Source organism: Nicotiana tabacum, chromosome 20 (assembly GCF_000715075.1).
Source record: "Nicotiana tabacum cultivar K326 chromosome 20, ASM71507v2, whole genome shotgun sequence".
In the NCBI taxonomy this organism is placed as follows: domain Eukaryota; kingdom Viridiplantae; phylum Streptophyta; class Magnoliopsida; order Solanales; family Solanaceae; genus Nicotiana; species Nicotiana tabacum.
The window spans coordinates 94,228,844-94,243,555 of record NC_134099.1 but is presented as its reverse complement, the minus strand read 5'-3'; the positions used below and the strand labels follow the sequence as shown (position 1 = coordinate 94,243,555).

Genomic DNA, 14,712 nt, shown 5'->3' with positions numbered 1-14,712 from the left:
TACTAGAAGGTCATATCTTTCCTGCCCAATAGCATTCACTTTTCCACTAAGGCCTCCTTTTCTTTACTGAAATTCTCAATGGTTTCCTTTAAGTCAACAGCTAAAACCACCAAATCATCTCTTTCATGTTCTATACTAGCAGTTTGTTTTAGTTAGAACCACGTTTTTCTTTCTCCAACTCACAAATGATTTCCTTCAGATCAACTACACACACTACCAAATCATCTCTAGTTTGTTCAGCTTCCCCTAGTTCTAAAGTCAAGGCATCCTTATCCTTCACAAGACTATGATAGGCATCAATCAATACATTAGCTAAAGACATGAGTTTCTTACAGGAGTAGGATTTCGGATTTCTCTGAACATCCTTGAAGTTTACCTCATCATTGTCATCTTCTTCATCATCGTCTGATTGAGCCATCAAAGCAAATATAGAATCATATTCATTTCCTTCACTTTCAACTGCCATCATGGATTTGTCACCTGTATTGGTTTCTTCTTCAGACTCGCTAGAGGAATCTCCCCATACTGCAAAAGCTTGCTTCATCACATGGTCAGCAGATCTCTTCCTTTTGAAGTATTTGTCAGGAATCGGGTTCCTCTTTTCTGCTTTATCAGGGTTGTAAATTTGGAGTGTTCTTGCTTCATGAGAGGGAAATCTTTGATGATGTGCCCCGGCTTTCCACATTTATGGCAGAGATCATAGTTGTTTGGTCTGTTGGAGTTGCCCTTTTTTAGTATTCCTCTATTTCTTCTAACCATCTTCTGAAACCTTTTGGTTAAGTAAGCCATGTCACTATCCTCCTCACTTGAGTCATTATTCTTTTATTTATTTGGTTCTCTTCTTTCACTATCTATCTTCCTCTTCATCTCGTAGGTTTTCAGATTTTCAACAAGCTCGTCTATGGTCAGCTCCTGAGGTCCTTTGCTTCAGTAATATAATTCACTTTACTTTCCCATGAACTAGGCATGATGCTAAGAATTTTCCTCACGAGCTTGTTCCTAGGAATGACTTCACCAAGTGAGTGTAACTCATTTAAGATGGAAGTGAATCTTGTGTACAGGTCTTGAATAAACTCATCGTCTTTCATCCTAAAGAGCTCATACTCATTGGTAAGCATATCAATCTTAGATTGCTTTACTTGAGTGGTTCCCTCATGTGCTATTTGCAAAGCTTCCCATATCTCCTTGGCGGTTCGACAAGCTGAGATCCTGTTGTATTCATCAAATCTTATGCCATGCACCAAAATTTTCTTGGCATGAAAATTTTTCTCCACAGCTTTCCTACCTGCATCGGTGTATTCTTTCCTGGTCTTTGGCATCGTCAATGGAAGATCTCTGACACTCTTTGTTAGGATATAAGGACCATCACATATGACATCTCACAACTTAGAGTCTTCTGCCATGATAAAATCATGTATTCTCGTCTTTCACCACCCATAGTATTGCCCATTGAACCTGGGTGGTCTATACGTAGATTGACCTTCTTCAAAATTTGGTGGAGTAGCCATAAGGATCCTTCCTAGGTGTTAGAACCCGCTCTGATACCAATTAATAGTTTATATGAGTCCATCAAACTATAGAGAGACCAGGTCCACTTATGAGTTTCCACTGAGAATGCTAATGAAATAGTAAGTAAATAAGACAGGGAGTTTTAGTGAAAAAATCCCTACTCAAGGGGATAAAAAACCACGACCTACATTGGTAGGATTTTAACTTCACTATGAGCAACTTTTAGATTACAGCCTATGCAATCTAGGAATTAAACTCTTAATCGCTTACTAACTTGTAATACACCTGTTACAAGCCACTTTGAAATACACCTATTACAAAGACTTCAACTCATAACTAACTCTAGTCACAACACTAACACTAAGAGTTTATGGTTTTACAAGGGGGTTCCTAAGCAATGTTTCTAGCTAAGCAAATTAGGAATTACAATAAAGAACAATTATAAAGTTACAACTCAACTAAGGACAACAATATACTAGATTTAGGAACTGGTCCGTAGTAGTGTTAAACTTTGTTCTTGATGCACTTGAGAATTGAATGCTCGAATATCAGATGGCTTGAATGCTTGAAGTAAATTCTCAAATGTTCAAGTGATGTTTTGTTGTAATACTTTTGTTAATACAACTTGTATGACATCACTTGAATGGTGTAATCAGTTGGTTGGTCAAAGGACAAGTGACTGCAAAACTGTGTTGTACTGTTTCTGTGTACAATGCAGACAATCACTTTTCAGCTGTCATAGTTGACTTTGTACTGCTGTCAGGGAAACACAAGGGTATCAGGTCCCTGTGTTGATTCTCTGTCTTCTGAAGTTGTAGCAGTTCACACCTGCTGGAGTTCGTTGATTTAACACTGTGTACTAAGTGTGTCAGGTTCCTTATCTGATTCTTTAACAGTAAGTTTGTTAGATCATCAAAACATAAAGCTAAGACATCGAAAACCCATCAATGAAGGACAAGGTAAGATACGAAGAGTAGTGAAACCATAACATATTAGCTTTCTCGGGAATAAGCAACCTTTTCTACAATAATTATTCTCCGTTTCAATTTATGATGCATAGTTCTTTGAATGCAATTTTTTTCATGTCTTTAAATATTTTTATTGTTGTAACCTTCCAAAACAACAACAACAACAACAACAACCACCTAGTATAATTTCACTAGTGGGGTCTGGGGAGGGTAGTGTGTACACAGACCTTACCCCTACCCTGGGGTAGAGAGGCTATTTCCAAATAGACCCCCGGCATCCTTTCCTCGAACTCACAACCTCTTGGTTGGAAGTGGAGGTTGTTTACCATCAGAGCAACCCCTCTTGTCTAAAAATTTTTGTTGTAACCTTCCAAAAATTCAACAAAAATAAAAAATTTTGGGACAAAGGGAGTATATTACAATAATGTTTAATTAAAAAATTTAAAAGTTTAACTCTCAACCATGTACGATGGAGTTTCTATTTCAGTGAGTTCTGGCTAACGCAGAGCCGCACGAGGGGCCATCAAATTCGGGCCTAAGGCAAGGATTAGACACAATATAAGATAAGAACAAAATTCAAATGAAGTTTTCTTTCTTTTAACATATTTTGAATGTACTTATAAATATGTTCTCACATGGTTTTCTGACAAAAAATACTAACAACATTTGCATTACGAAAATAACATGCATGCATTTTTGCAGTCCGTCCAATTACTATTATTTTGGGGGTGATGTAGTTGGAGGGCTAAAAAACTGCAACAAATATTCATTGAAGCGAAACCAATCATCGGTAGATATGTAATTAATATTTGGAAAATAAAGTTTTTGTTAGGACGCCAAGCTCTCTGATGGAGAATGATTATAAAGATGTCATCTTTGACCGAATGCAGTAGCTGATCTAATCACAGTCCCCTTTGTTTAATTTCGAGTTTTTGGCAAAAATCATCCTTAAACTATGGCTCAAACCAAGGGTACATCCTTGTCTTATCCTAGTAAACAAAAGCTATCCTTATACTATTTAAAAAATTGCAAGAATCATTCTTCCGTTAAATTTTATCACAAAAACTAACAGCATCGTCAAAAGACCATGTCCATCACGTGCCTTTTCTCCTCAATTTTTCAATATTGTCCCTCCTACCCAATCGACTTTTCCAAGAACGTGCTGACCATCTTCTTTTTCCTTCTTAATTTTTGTTTCCTCCCGTTCTTCTTCTTCTTCTTCTTCTTCTTCTTCTTCTTCTTCTTCAAGAAAGCTAGTAGGATGAACTAGCTGCTGCTTATTTCTTCTTTAAAGTTGCTGCTCTTTAATGAACAAAAATGGCCTACACTGAAATAACTTCTCCTTAAGTTGTCTTCTTATAACAAGCAGATGATAACAAGAGATTGGCATGACCTTGAGGTGGAAGTGCATTATGATTATGTAAAATCTTATATTTGTGCCGAGCTTTGATGAGGGTGCCGATTCTCTTTCTGTCAGTTTTATTAGTCTACCTATAAATGAGAAAAATTAAAAGGTTCTAGCTCTAAATCAAGAACCTGAAAGTCTGAAACTAGATTAGTTCTCTTCCATTTGTCGGAGTGAGTGGTTTCACAATAGTTGAGCTAAACCGAAGTTGGAGTCACATTTTAAAAACAAACCTTGCATCATCACCTCAAATTAAAGATAGAATATCAAAATCTACCGTACGTGCAGTGAAATACATGCTGCTGCTTAGAAAGTCAAAACTCTTCCACTATTTTTAAAGGCTTTGCACTTTCCTCTCCAAAAGGAAGGTAGCAAGAAATAGTATAGCATGAGATCAGAGAGTTCCAACTATCATACCATAGTTGGGTGTGAAATTCATATGGAAAGAAACTTCTAGTTTTGAAGTCTTAGTCCTTTTTGGCAAAGGTGGAAGACGATTGGGTAGGAGGGACAATATTGGAAAATTGAGGGGAAAAGACACGTGATGGACATGGTCTTTTGATGATACTGTTAGTTTTTGTGATAAAATTTAACGGAAGGATGATTCTTGCAACTTTTTAAATAGTATAAGGATGATTTTTGTTTACTAGAATAAGACAAGGATGTACCCTTGGTTTGGGTCATAATTTAAGGATGATTTTTGCCAAAAACTCTTTAATTTCAAAAGAAAAGCAGTAGGATCTAGTTTAGTGAAAATAAGTTTTTTGCGTCAATATTTTATTTTTGGTAATTCTTAAGTTAATTGAAACCCATTTTGTCTTCGATAGGAGACTTAATTAAATAAAGAGGGCTTTGATTAAATTCAGAAAATACTTTGCATCTAGGCATAAAATGCTGTTAGTAACGCACATGTACCTCAGTTTAGTACTTACAATGGCTCATTAAGTGTCAGAAAACAGTAGCTAGAACAAAAATAATGAAAGTGCATTATAGTTTCATTTCTTAATAAACGAATAAAGCATGGTGCCAGTTAAGAGGCCAAATTAAGATGTGGTTTCCTAATGATGAGGAATTATCCTAAGATAATATATCGCGAAAGTCATACATTATAAATGTTGTGGCTTCACAGCTGTATAACTGTGTGTAACAAAAGCTCAAATTATTCCTTCATTATTCAAAATTCCGAAAGAATATACATGGGTGAAAATTATTTATATCTCTCAAGTTTGATCATCCTCCTTTCTTGAACAATAGTCATTTTTATCCTTCTATCCTACCGTAATGTCTATTTTACCCTTGATACTTTTAATTTTTCATATATGTAATAACTTTTTTGTTATATATCTGTTATTTTTAGTTCATTGACATTATAAATAGAATAATTATATAAATTTATTATAAAATCTATTACTACTTTTTTATAATTGTTATTTTAATATTACGTGTATTAATTATGCATATAATGTATGTCTGTATGTGTCTGTGAGACTTTAAGTTTCTTTTTTCCCCTCTTATTCTCTATTGTGTATATAGATTTTTGAGTTTTAATTGCTATTAATAAAAAAAATTCTAAATTCTAAATTAAAATTCATGTAAAGTATAAATAGATAGTTTTCAGAAATTTGTTATAAAATTTACCTATACTTTCATCATTTTTAATTACATGAATGGACTAATTTACGAAATTATCACTTTCTTTTATTCTCAATTTTAAAGTAGATTGCGTTTTGATTGTTATTCATAAAATTATTGATACATGCAAATTATTTATTGTACTCTTTTTATTTTTCTCATTTTCTTATTATTGAATGTCATTATGCTTGATTACTACTTCTCATTCTTATTTCAAAAATAATTTTATTTCTTATAGGTAAGTTCCTAACATAGATTAAAACAAAAAAGTATCAAAAAAAGAGATAAACATTATAGAGGGTAAAATAGGCATTTTAGAAAATCAACTATAATATGAGGATGAGAATTATTATTGTTCAAAGTTGGACTTCATTATGTACAATTGGTTTTTTCTACACCGCAATTAGAGTTCAATTTTTATCTGATGCTCACTAGAAATAATACCCAAATATGAATGAAACTAGAAATTTCTAGCTCTGTGTGAAAGTATATAAAGGCTCATGCCGATTTTCGAGTAGAGTTAAACTTTTAAATAACACACTTGTTTGCGTGACCAACACAAAAGAAATTCTCTCTCTTTTTTTTTTTCCCCTTCTCCGGCATCCGTATTGAGCTCTACTATTCTCAATACGCACCATGCTTGCTCATTAAAGAGGGAAAGCGTTCCTGTCAGTATTTTTTTTTATTTTCAATACTCAAATGAAACATCTAATTAAGGGTGAAAAGTTAACATCCATTCCACTATAGCCCCTAGGGGTCGTTTGGTAAGTGGGATAGGGATTAATATATCTGAGATTATATCCGGAATTACTTTATCTTATATTTGGTTCAAATATATATCGAATTCGGGATTAGCAGTCATAGGATTAGTTATACTATAATTTCAGTATTATTCTATCTCATATTGATGGTGAGATAATAATTTCGGATTAACTAATCCCAGGATAAAATACTAAAATAACAAAGATGCCATTCTCCAAGACTCTTTCCCTAATATTCTGCAGAATATCCAATATTAAATTGAAAATAAAAGCTTATCTAAACTTATCTAGTATACACCAAAAATATATTTTATATTATACCCAACATATCTAAATTTTAGGCCAATAAACCAAATATCTACCAATATACCAAATTTTACAGACATAACCTAAATACCACATTAAATCTGTACCGAGCTCCGAAACTAAAATACAGGCTCGATACCATCATATTCTAACATTATTCCATTTCTGAACTCCTAATATTTTCCAATTAAACAATTTTCTTTAAAAATTCATTTCTCATGCTAGGGACCTCGGAATTCAATTCCGGTCATACGCCCAAGTCCCACATTTTCCTACGGACTCTTCGGGACCGTCAATCACGGGTTCGGGTCCGTTTACCTAAAATATTGACCGAAGTTAACTTAATTCAATTTTAAAGGTAAAAATTTAGCATTTCTCTCAAATTTTCACATAAGAGCTTTTCGGATATACACCCGGATTGCGCACGCAAATTGAGGTGAGACAAAAGGAGGGTTTTAAGGCCTCAGAACATAGATTAGACTTCTAAAATAAGGGATGACCTTTCGGGTCATCACATTCTCCACCTATAAAACTACCATTCGTCCTCGAACGGACATAGAAAAGTACTTGAGTTGGTGAAAATATGGGGATATCAGCTCTGCATATCGTACTCGGACTGCCAGGTAGCTACCTCGATAGGTTGACCTCTCCACTGAACACGAACCGAAAGGTAACTCTTCGATCTCAACTGACGAACTGGCGGCCTAGAATATCTACCGGCTCCTACTCATAGGTCAAGTCCTTGTCCAACTAGACAGTGCTGAAGTCTAACACGTGGGATGGATCGCCGTGATATTTCTGAAGCATGGACACATGAAACACTAGATGCACAACTGATAAACCCGGCGGCAACGCAAGTCTGTAATCCACCTCTCCCACTCGATCAAGGATCTCAAAAGGTCCGATGAATCTAGGGCTTAGCTTGCCCTTCTTCCCAAATCTCATCACGCCCTTCATGGGCGACACCCGAAGCAACACTCACTCTTCGACCATGAATGCCACATCACGAACCTTACGGTCGGCATAACTCTACTGCCTGGACTGAGCTGTACGAAGCCTATCCTGAATGATCTTAAAGTTCTCTAAGGCATTCTGAACTAAATTTGCACCCAACAACCGAGCCTCTCCCAACTCAAACCACCCAACCGGCGATCGACACCGCCTACCATATAATGCCTCATAGGGAGCCATCTGGATGCTCATATGATAACTGTTGTTGTAGGCAAATTCCACTAATGGCATGAACTGATCCCCAAGACCCTATAAAGTCAATAACACATGCTCGGAGCATCTTCTTAGGATCCACCTGAATACCCTTTGCTGATACAACGGGACACGGTAATGCTACTGAACTCAACCAAAACTCACATATCAAAAAATTTGCATACAACTGACTGTCCCTCAGAGTCTGAAGAACGACTCGAAGGTCCTGCTCGTGCTCCTCTCGGCTGCGGGAGTAGATCAATATATCATCAATGAAGACAATCACGAAGGAATCCAAATAAGGCTTGAACACTCGGTTCATCAAATACATGAATGCTTATGGGGAATTTGTCAACCCAAATGATATCACTAAGAACTCATAATGCCCGTACCGAGTGAGGAAAGTTGTCTTAGGGACATCGGATGCCCTAATCCTCAACTGATAGTAGCCAGACCTCAAATTAATCTTCGAAAATACCTTGCACCCTGAAGCTAATCAAACAAATCATCAATCCTTAGCAATGGATACTTATTCTTGATGGTGACCTTGTTCAACTGCTGGTAATCTATGCACATCCTCATCGATCCATCCTTCTTCTTAACAAACAACATAGGCACACCCCAAGTTGAGACACTAGGCCTAATAAAGCCTTTATCAAGCAAGTCTTGCAATTGTTCTTTCAATTCCTTCAGCTCTGGCGGGGCTATACGATATGGCGAAATAGAAATGGGCTGAGTGCCCGAAGCCAAATCAATGCAAAAGTTAATATCCCTGTCGGGTGGCATACCCGGCAGGTCTGCAGGAAATACCTCTGGAAACTCACGAACAACGGACACAAAATCCATAGAAGGAATCTCAGCACTAGAATCACGAACATACGCCAAATAGGCCAAACATCCCTTATCAACCATACGCCAAGCCTTCATATATGAGATGACCCTACTGGTAGAATGACCAGGAGTCCCTCTCCACTCCAAATGAGGCAACCCCGACAATGCTAAGGTCACAGTCTTGGCATGACAGTCCAATATAGCATGATAAAGGGATAACCAATCCATCCCCAAAATGACATCGAAGTCCACCATATCGAGAAGTAGGAGATCTACGCTAATCTCAAGACCTCCAATAACAAATACACACGAATGATAGACATGATCTACCACAATAGAATCACCCACCGGTGTAGACACATATACATGAGCACTTAAAGAATCACCAGGCACAACCAGATATGAAGCAAAATCAGATGACACATAGAAATATATGGACCCTGGATCCAATAGAACTGAAGCATCTCAACTCAAACTGAAATCGTACCTGTGATGACTGTATCGGAGGACTCAGGCTCAGGTCTGGCTAGAATAGCATAACATCGGGGTTGGGCCCTACCACTCTGAACTACATCCCGAGGACAACCTCCACCTCTAGCTGCCTAACTTCTACCTCTAACAGCCTAGCCTCCACATCTAACACCTCGACCCCTACCTCTAGTTGGCTGAGCGGGAGGTGGAACATCCAGTGCTGGAACCATGGCACGAGAACCCTGGTGCTGATAACTGCTCGAGGCTCGAGAGCAAAATCTAGAAATGTTCCTCATGTCGCCACAAGTATAACAAGACTTCGGTTGCTGAGACTGCTGACCCTGAACCTGACCTTGTCGGCCTGAGTAACCACCCTGAAAACTCTGGAGCGGAGGTGCACTAATAGGAGCTGGTGGTGCACTATAGGGAAACTTATCATAGAAATATATGGACCCTGGATCCAATAGAACTGAAGCATCTCAACTCAAACTGAAATCGTACCTGTGATGACTGTATCGGAGGACTCAGGCTCAGGTCTGGCTAGAATAGCATAACATCGGGGTTGGGCCCTACCACTCTGAACTACATCCCGAGGACAACCTCCACCTCTAGCTGCCTAACTTCTACCTCTAACAGCCTAGCCTCCACATCTAACACCTCGACCCCTACCTCTAGTTGGCTGAGCGGGAGGTGGAACATCCAGTGCTGGAACCATGGCACGAGAACCCTGGTGCTGATAACTGCTCGAGGCTCGAGAGCAAAATCTAGAAATGTTCCTCATGTCGCCACAAGTATAACAAGACTTCGGTTGCTGAGACTGCTGACCCTGAACCTGACCTTGTCGGCCTGAGTAACCACCCTGAAAACTCTGGAGCGGAGGTGCACTAATAGGAGCTGGTGGTGCACTATAGGGAAACTTATCATAATATTGCATATGAGAACCACGACCACCTAGAGCACCGTGAGAAGCCTGAAGTGCTGAATGTAACGGCCTGGGAGGATGGCCTCTACAAAAAGAATCCCTGCCTCCAGACGAGGCACCACTGAATCTGCCAGGATGACAAGGCCTCTTGTCAGACCCCTGTCCACTCGAATGAGCTAGAACCATCTCAACTCGCCTGGCCACATTGGCCGCATCCTGGAAAGAAATCTCGCTCCTTGTCTCCTTAGACATCTGGAATCTAATAGGCTGAGCGAGTCCCTCAATAAACCTCCTTACCCTCTCTCTCTTAGTGGGGATTATAAGAAAAGCATGACGAGCCAAATCAATAAGCCTCGTCTCGTTCTGGGTGATAGTCATAGAACCCTGCTGAAGACGCTCGAACCATCTACGGTACTCCTTTCTGTGAGTGACGGGAAGGAACTTCTCAAGAAATACCTGCGAGAACTGGTCCCAAGTGAGAGCTGGTGACCCCGCTAGTCTGGCCAAACAATAATCTCTCCATCATTTCTTGGCAGAACCTGATAGATGAAAAGCAGCATAGTCGACCCTATTGGTCTCCACTATCCCCATGTTCTGAAGAACCTCATGACAGCTGTCCAAATAATCCCAGGGATTCCTGAAGATGTACTGCCATAGGTAGTAGTGAAGAGCTTGGTAAACCTGTCCAATCTCCACAAAGCATCTGAAGACATAGTCAATCCATCACTGGTTTGAGCTACAACACCCGGTGGGCTACCCCAACTAGCTGATCTGCTGGAGTCTGGAACTGGGGAGCCATCTTCTCCGGAGTACAAGTAGCGGGAGTTTGTGCTCCTTCCCCAGCCTGCGAGATGACTTATGCTACAGGAAGTATGCATGCCTGAGTGACACTCTCCATAAGGCCTACTAGACGGACTAGAGCATCCTGGAGTACCGAGGTAGTGATGAACCCCTCTGGGACCTAAGCTAGGCCCGCTGGAACTGTCTGGGCCGGAACCTCATCATCAAACTCTACTTGAGGCTCCACCGCTAGTGCTGCTACTCTGAGCTGAGCTCTGCCCATGCCTCGGCCCCTAGCACGGCCTCGGCCTTATCCTCTGCCCCTCGTAGAAGCTCCTACTAGGGGCTCGAGCTGCTGATCAGCTGCTGAAGTGGTACGTGTTCTCTCCATCTATGAAAGAACAGAGTAGGAGTCCAATTAGCATTGAGAAATCAAACCGCATGACAGAGATGAATAAAAGTGAAACTGTTCCTAACTCTGTAGCCTCTGGGGGATAAGCACAGATGTCTTCGTACCGATCCCTCAGACTCTACTAAGCTTGTCCGTGAATTGTGAGACCTAATCAACCTAGGGCTCTAATACCAATTTGTCACGACCTGAATTTCCCACCGTCGGGACCGTGATGGCGCCTAACATTGAACCCGCTAGGCAAGCTAACGTTACTGATTATTTTACCTTTTTCCTTTAACAATTTACCATTTGATATAAGATCATCAATGGAAACAAAATGCGAAAGAATATAATTTAATAATTTAACTTAATATAAATACGAATCCGAAATAGAACTCCACCCATAACTGGTGTCACAGTTTCATGGACTGTCTACGGATACTACAAATAGTGGTTTGAATAAAGAAATACAAATCTATCTCAGAAATAGAAAAAACAGAAAAGAGGAAGGATAGAAGGGGACGCCAAGGCCTACGGATGCCTGCAAGAGTACCTCGGGTCTCCACTAGACTGAAGGAAACAACCTCGAACTACAGTACGTATGGTCTAGCATTAGGATCTGCACAAAAGTACATAGTGTAGCATCAGTACAACCGACCCTATGTACTGGTAAGTGTTGAGCCTAACCTAGGCGAAGTAGTGATAAGGCTAGGACACGAACAACATCATAAACCTGTGTAGTTAAACAATATCTAATAGAATAACAATAATAGAAGCTAACATCAATTTATGAGAAGGGGCAACATGCTATGTGGGATACCAGAATAAAGAAACACAGAAATAACGAAAATAAAACAATTAAGGCACTTGAACCGATAACACCAAATAATCACAGTAATAAAAAAAAATAAACACACGACATCACCCTTCGTGCTTTTACTCTCAATCCTCACTATGCAATCAATAATAAAAATGTGCACGGCATCACCCTTCTTGCTTTATCACTCTTTCCTCACAATGTGAATAATAGAAATGTGCACGGCATCACCCTTCGTGCTTTATCACTCTTTCCTCACCATATGCATAAGTATGAATATGCACGGCATCACCCTTCGTGCTTTATCACTCTTTCCTCACCCAAACAGTATAAACAATAACATCCCGACAAAGGAACCAACAATAGAGACAAATACATCCCGGCTAGGGAATCAGCTATAACCAATCTCGTTCCAACAGTTAACTTTCACAAAATGAAGCTCAACTTGAGCCAATACTCAACAGTGGTCAAATACCAAGAAATATCATAAGTCTTGTTCAACATGGATAATCATGAATTTAAGCATAGATAGTACATATTAAGAATCACAACAGTCACAGTATAAGACTGACGGGCATGCTCGACACCAACATATGTCGCGCCCCCTTTTTCCTTGCGGAATCAGGTTTATGACATTTTGGTTGGGACAACTCTTTCCTTTTGGGAAAAAGGGTTGCATTTTGAAGAATCACCACCGAACGATTTAAGATGCATTAGGTCACCTATAGGGTTCATTTATAACTATGTTTGGTAACCAGAGATACGGTAAGGGCTTGAAATTATCCTAAGGGGAAGGTGTTAGGCACTCCTCAGGATCCACTAGTGTGGTTCCCGACCAAACAATTTTTCTGAATTTGTACAATTAGCAAATAAACAAGTATGGCTCAAATAGTAAGGGATTTAAGTTTAAGAACACAGATGTTTGAAAAACAACTAATGAAAAGCAAGAGTTTAAAAGAATTACAATCTAAGCACATTTGTGAATGTAAAGGGGGGTGTCTTAGGTTTGCTTATAATATAGATCACATCAATGCAATACTCGGTATGACACTCCTCAAAGAAGGGCTACACGTGGTATTAATGCACCGGTCATCATATCCATATCTACCCTTTCCCGCCCCATGAAGTTAACTAAAGCGAGGGTTGATCTCGACCCCTATTGCATGATATTACCCGTCCCTTCCTATCAGTCCCGGAGGAATTTAGGACTCCTATCCTATAAAAGGGGGGGGGGGGGGTTCTAGGAAGATCCTCAGGTTTAAAGGAAAAATACTAGCCGACAAATAAGAACACATAGGACTGCATTTAGGGAGAAAACACAGAAAACAGATAGAAGGCTCAGATATACCTCCACAAGTAATGCACATAAACAGTGCGACTCATACACATATAAGGTCCACATTTGAACTCATAATTCTAAAGCATGGTATCTAAATGATAGCAGCAGAACCAGATTTATTACATGACTCAGAAAAGAAGTTCGAATCAGGCTTGCCTACTGATTTTAACTCGTTGACAATTAAATATTAATCACAAAGACGGTTATGGTTTTATTTAAGTTTACTACCTAAGGCTTGCCTAGGCGTAACATAATATGCAATAGTTATAATAATTATTGAAACAATTTGGAAGTTGTTTTTACCTAAAACATGATGTTCTAAATATTGCAAAAACATGCAGGGATTGTGACCAGTTTCACTCAAACTAGATAATCAAACACGAGACTGTTTTATGCATTATTGGTTTAACTAGGTGTGACTGAGCGAGTTCCTAAAGCAGAGCATCTAACGTGCACATATGAAAATTGCAGAATGATTGCAGAATTCCTAGAGCATGGTTTCTGAGTACAGGAGCAACAATTTCATATTAATGCTGTTATTTAGCCTAAAGCATGATTTCTAAGTGATAAAGTGATGCCAAATGAGATGCTGAAACATTAAACCTAAGAACATGGTATCTAATGCATGAGATGCTTTGAATGGGTTGATAATGCACATATAGGAAATGTAAACCTAAGACAAGGTTTCTACCCATTGATGTTGATAACATACACAACTACCCTCCCCTTTTCACTAGCCAGCCCCAATACTTGTTTACAACAGGTTATTACAGACCGACATTGAAATAAATTACATAAGTAGAAATAAAAAATAAGAAGTTACACTATAGAGATCCTGATTAGGACTTCCTCCCTGAGTTATGTAATAAATCACTTCAAGTACCAAGATTGTTTCATAGCCCTTCTCATATCCGGGTGTGTCAGAGTTCCCTAAGGACCTCAAGGGATCCCGGACAGTGCTCACACCCAGATTTCATAGCCAAGACAGAGTAAGTGTAGTGTGAAAAGGCCAGCTTTTGTGTGTCCAAGTTCAGAGGGAGCTCAAGGGTCCCAAGGCAAGGCTCACATAAAAGGGGAAGAACTTAGTGGTCTAAGAGTAAGGTGAGAGTGCTTAGCATAGTTTTGAAAAAGTTGAATTGGAAAACAGTTTTGAAACAGCATGTTTGAAATAAGTTTGCAAAGCAACAGAAGAGTTGTTTAAGAAAAAAACGGTTTTGAAAGGAGAAGGGAATAAGAGCAACAACAACTTAGAACAAGCCAGCACACATAGAACAAGTTCAAAGAATAGTATCATTTCAACATTCACAAGCAGGGAAGTAAAGGGTTGGGGACACAGAGAGCCCAAATCAAAAACACGTAAACATGGATGAGAAGAGA

General features: G+C 39.1%; 1 protein-coding gene across 1 annotated transcript; it reads right to left on the bottom strand.

Moving 5' to 3' along the window:
• Positions 1-905: 905 nt before the first annotated feature.
• Positions 906-1,319, bottom strand: LOC142174461 (uncharacterized). Its single transcript, XM_075240259.1, has one exon. The coding sequence runs from the start codon at positions 1,317-1,319 to the stop codon at positions 906-908; it is 414 nt and encodes a 137-aa protein (XP_075096360.1).
• Between the last annotated feature and the right edge of the window lie 13,393 nt (positions 1,320-14,712).

Excerpts from the sequence above, each read along its gene's own strand:
- LOC142174461 (XM_075240259.1), bottom strand. The coding sequence starts at position 1,319 with ATGCCAAAGACCAGGAAAGAATACACCGATGCAGGTAGGAAAGCTGTG.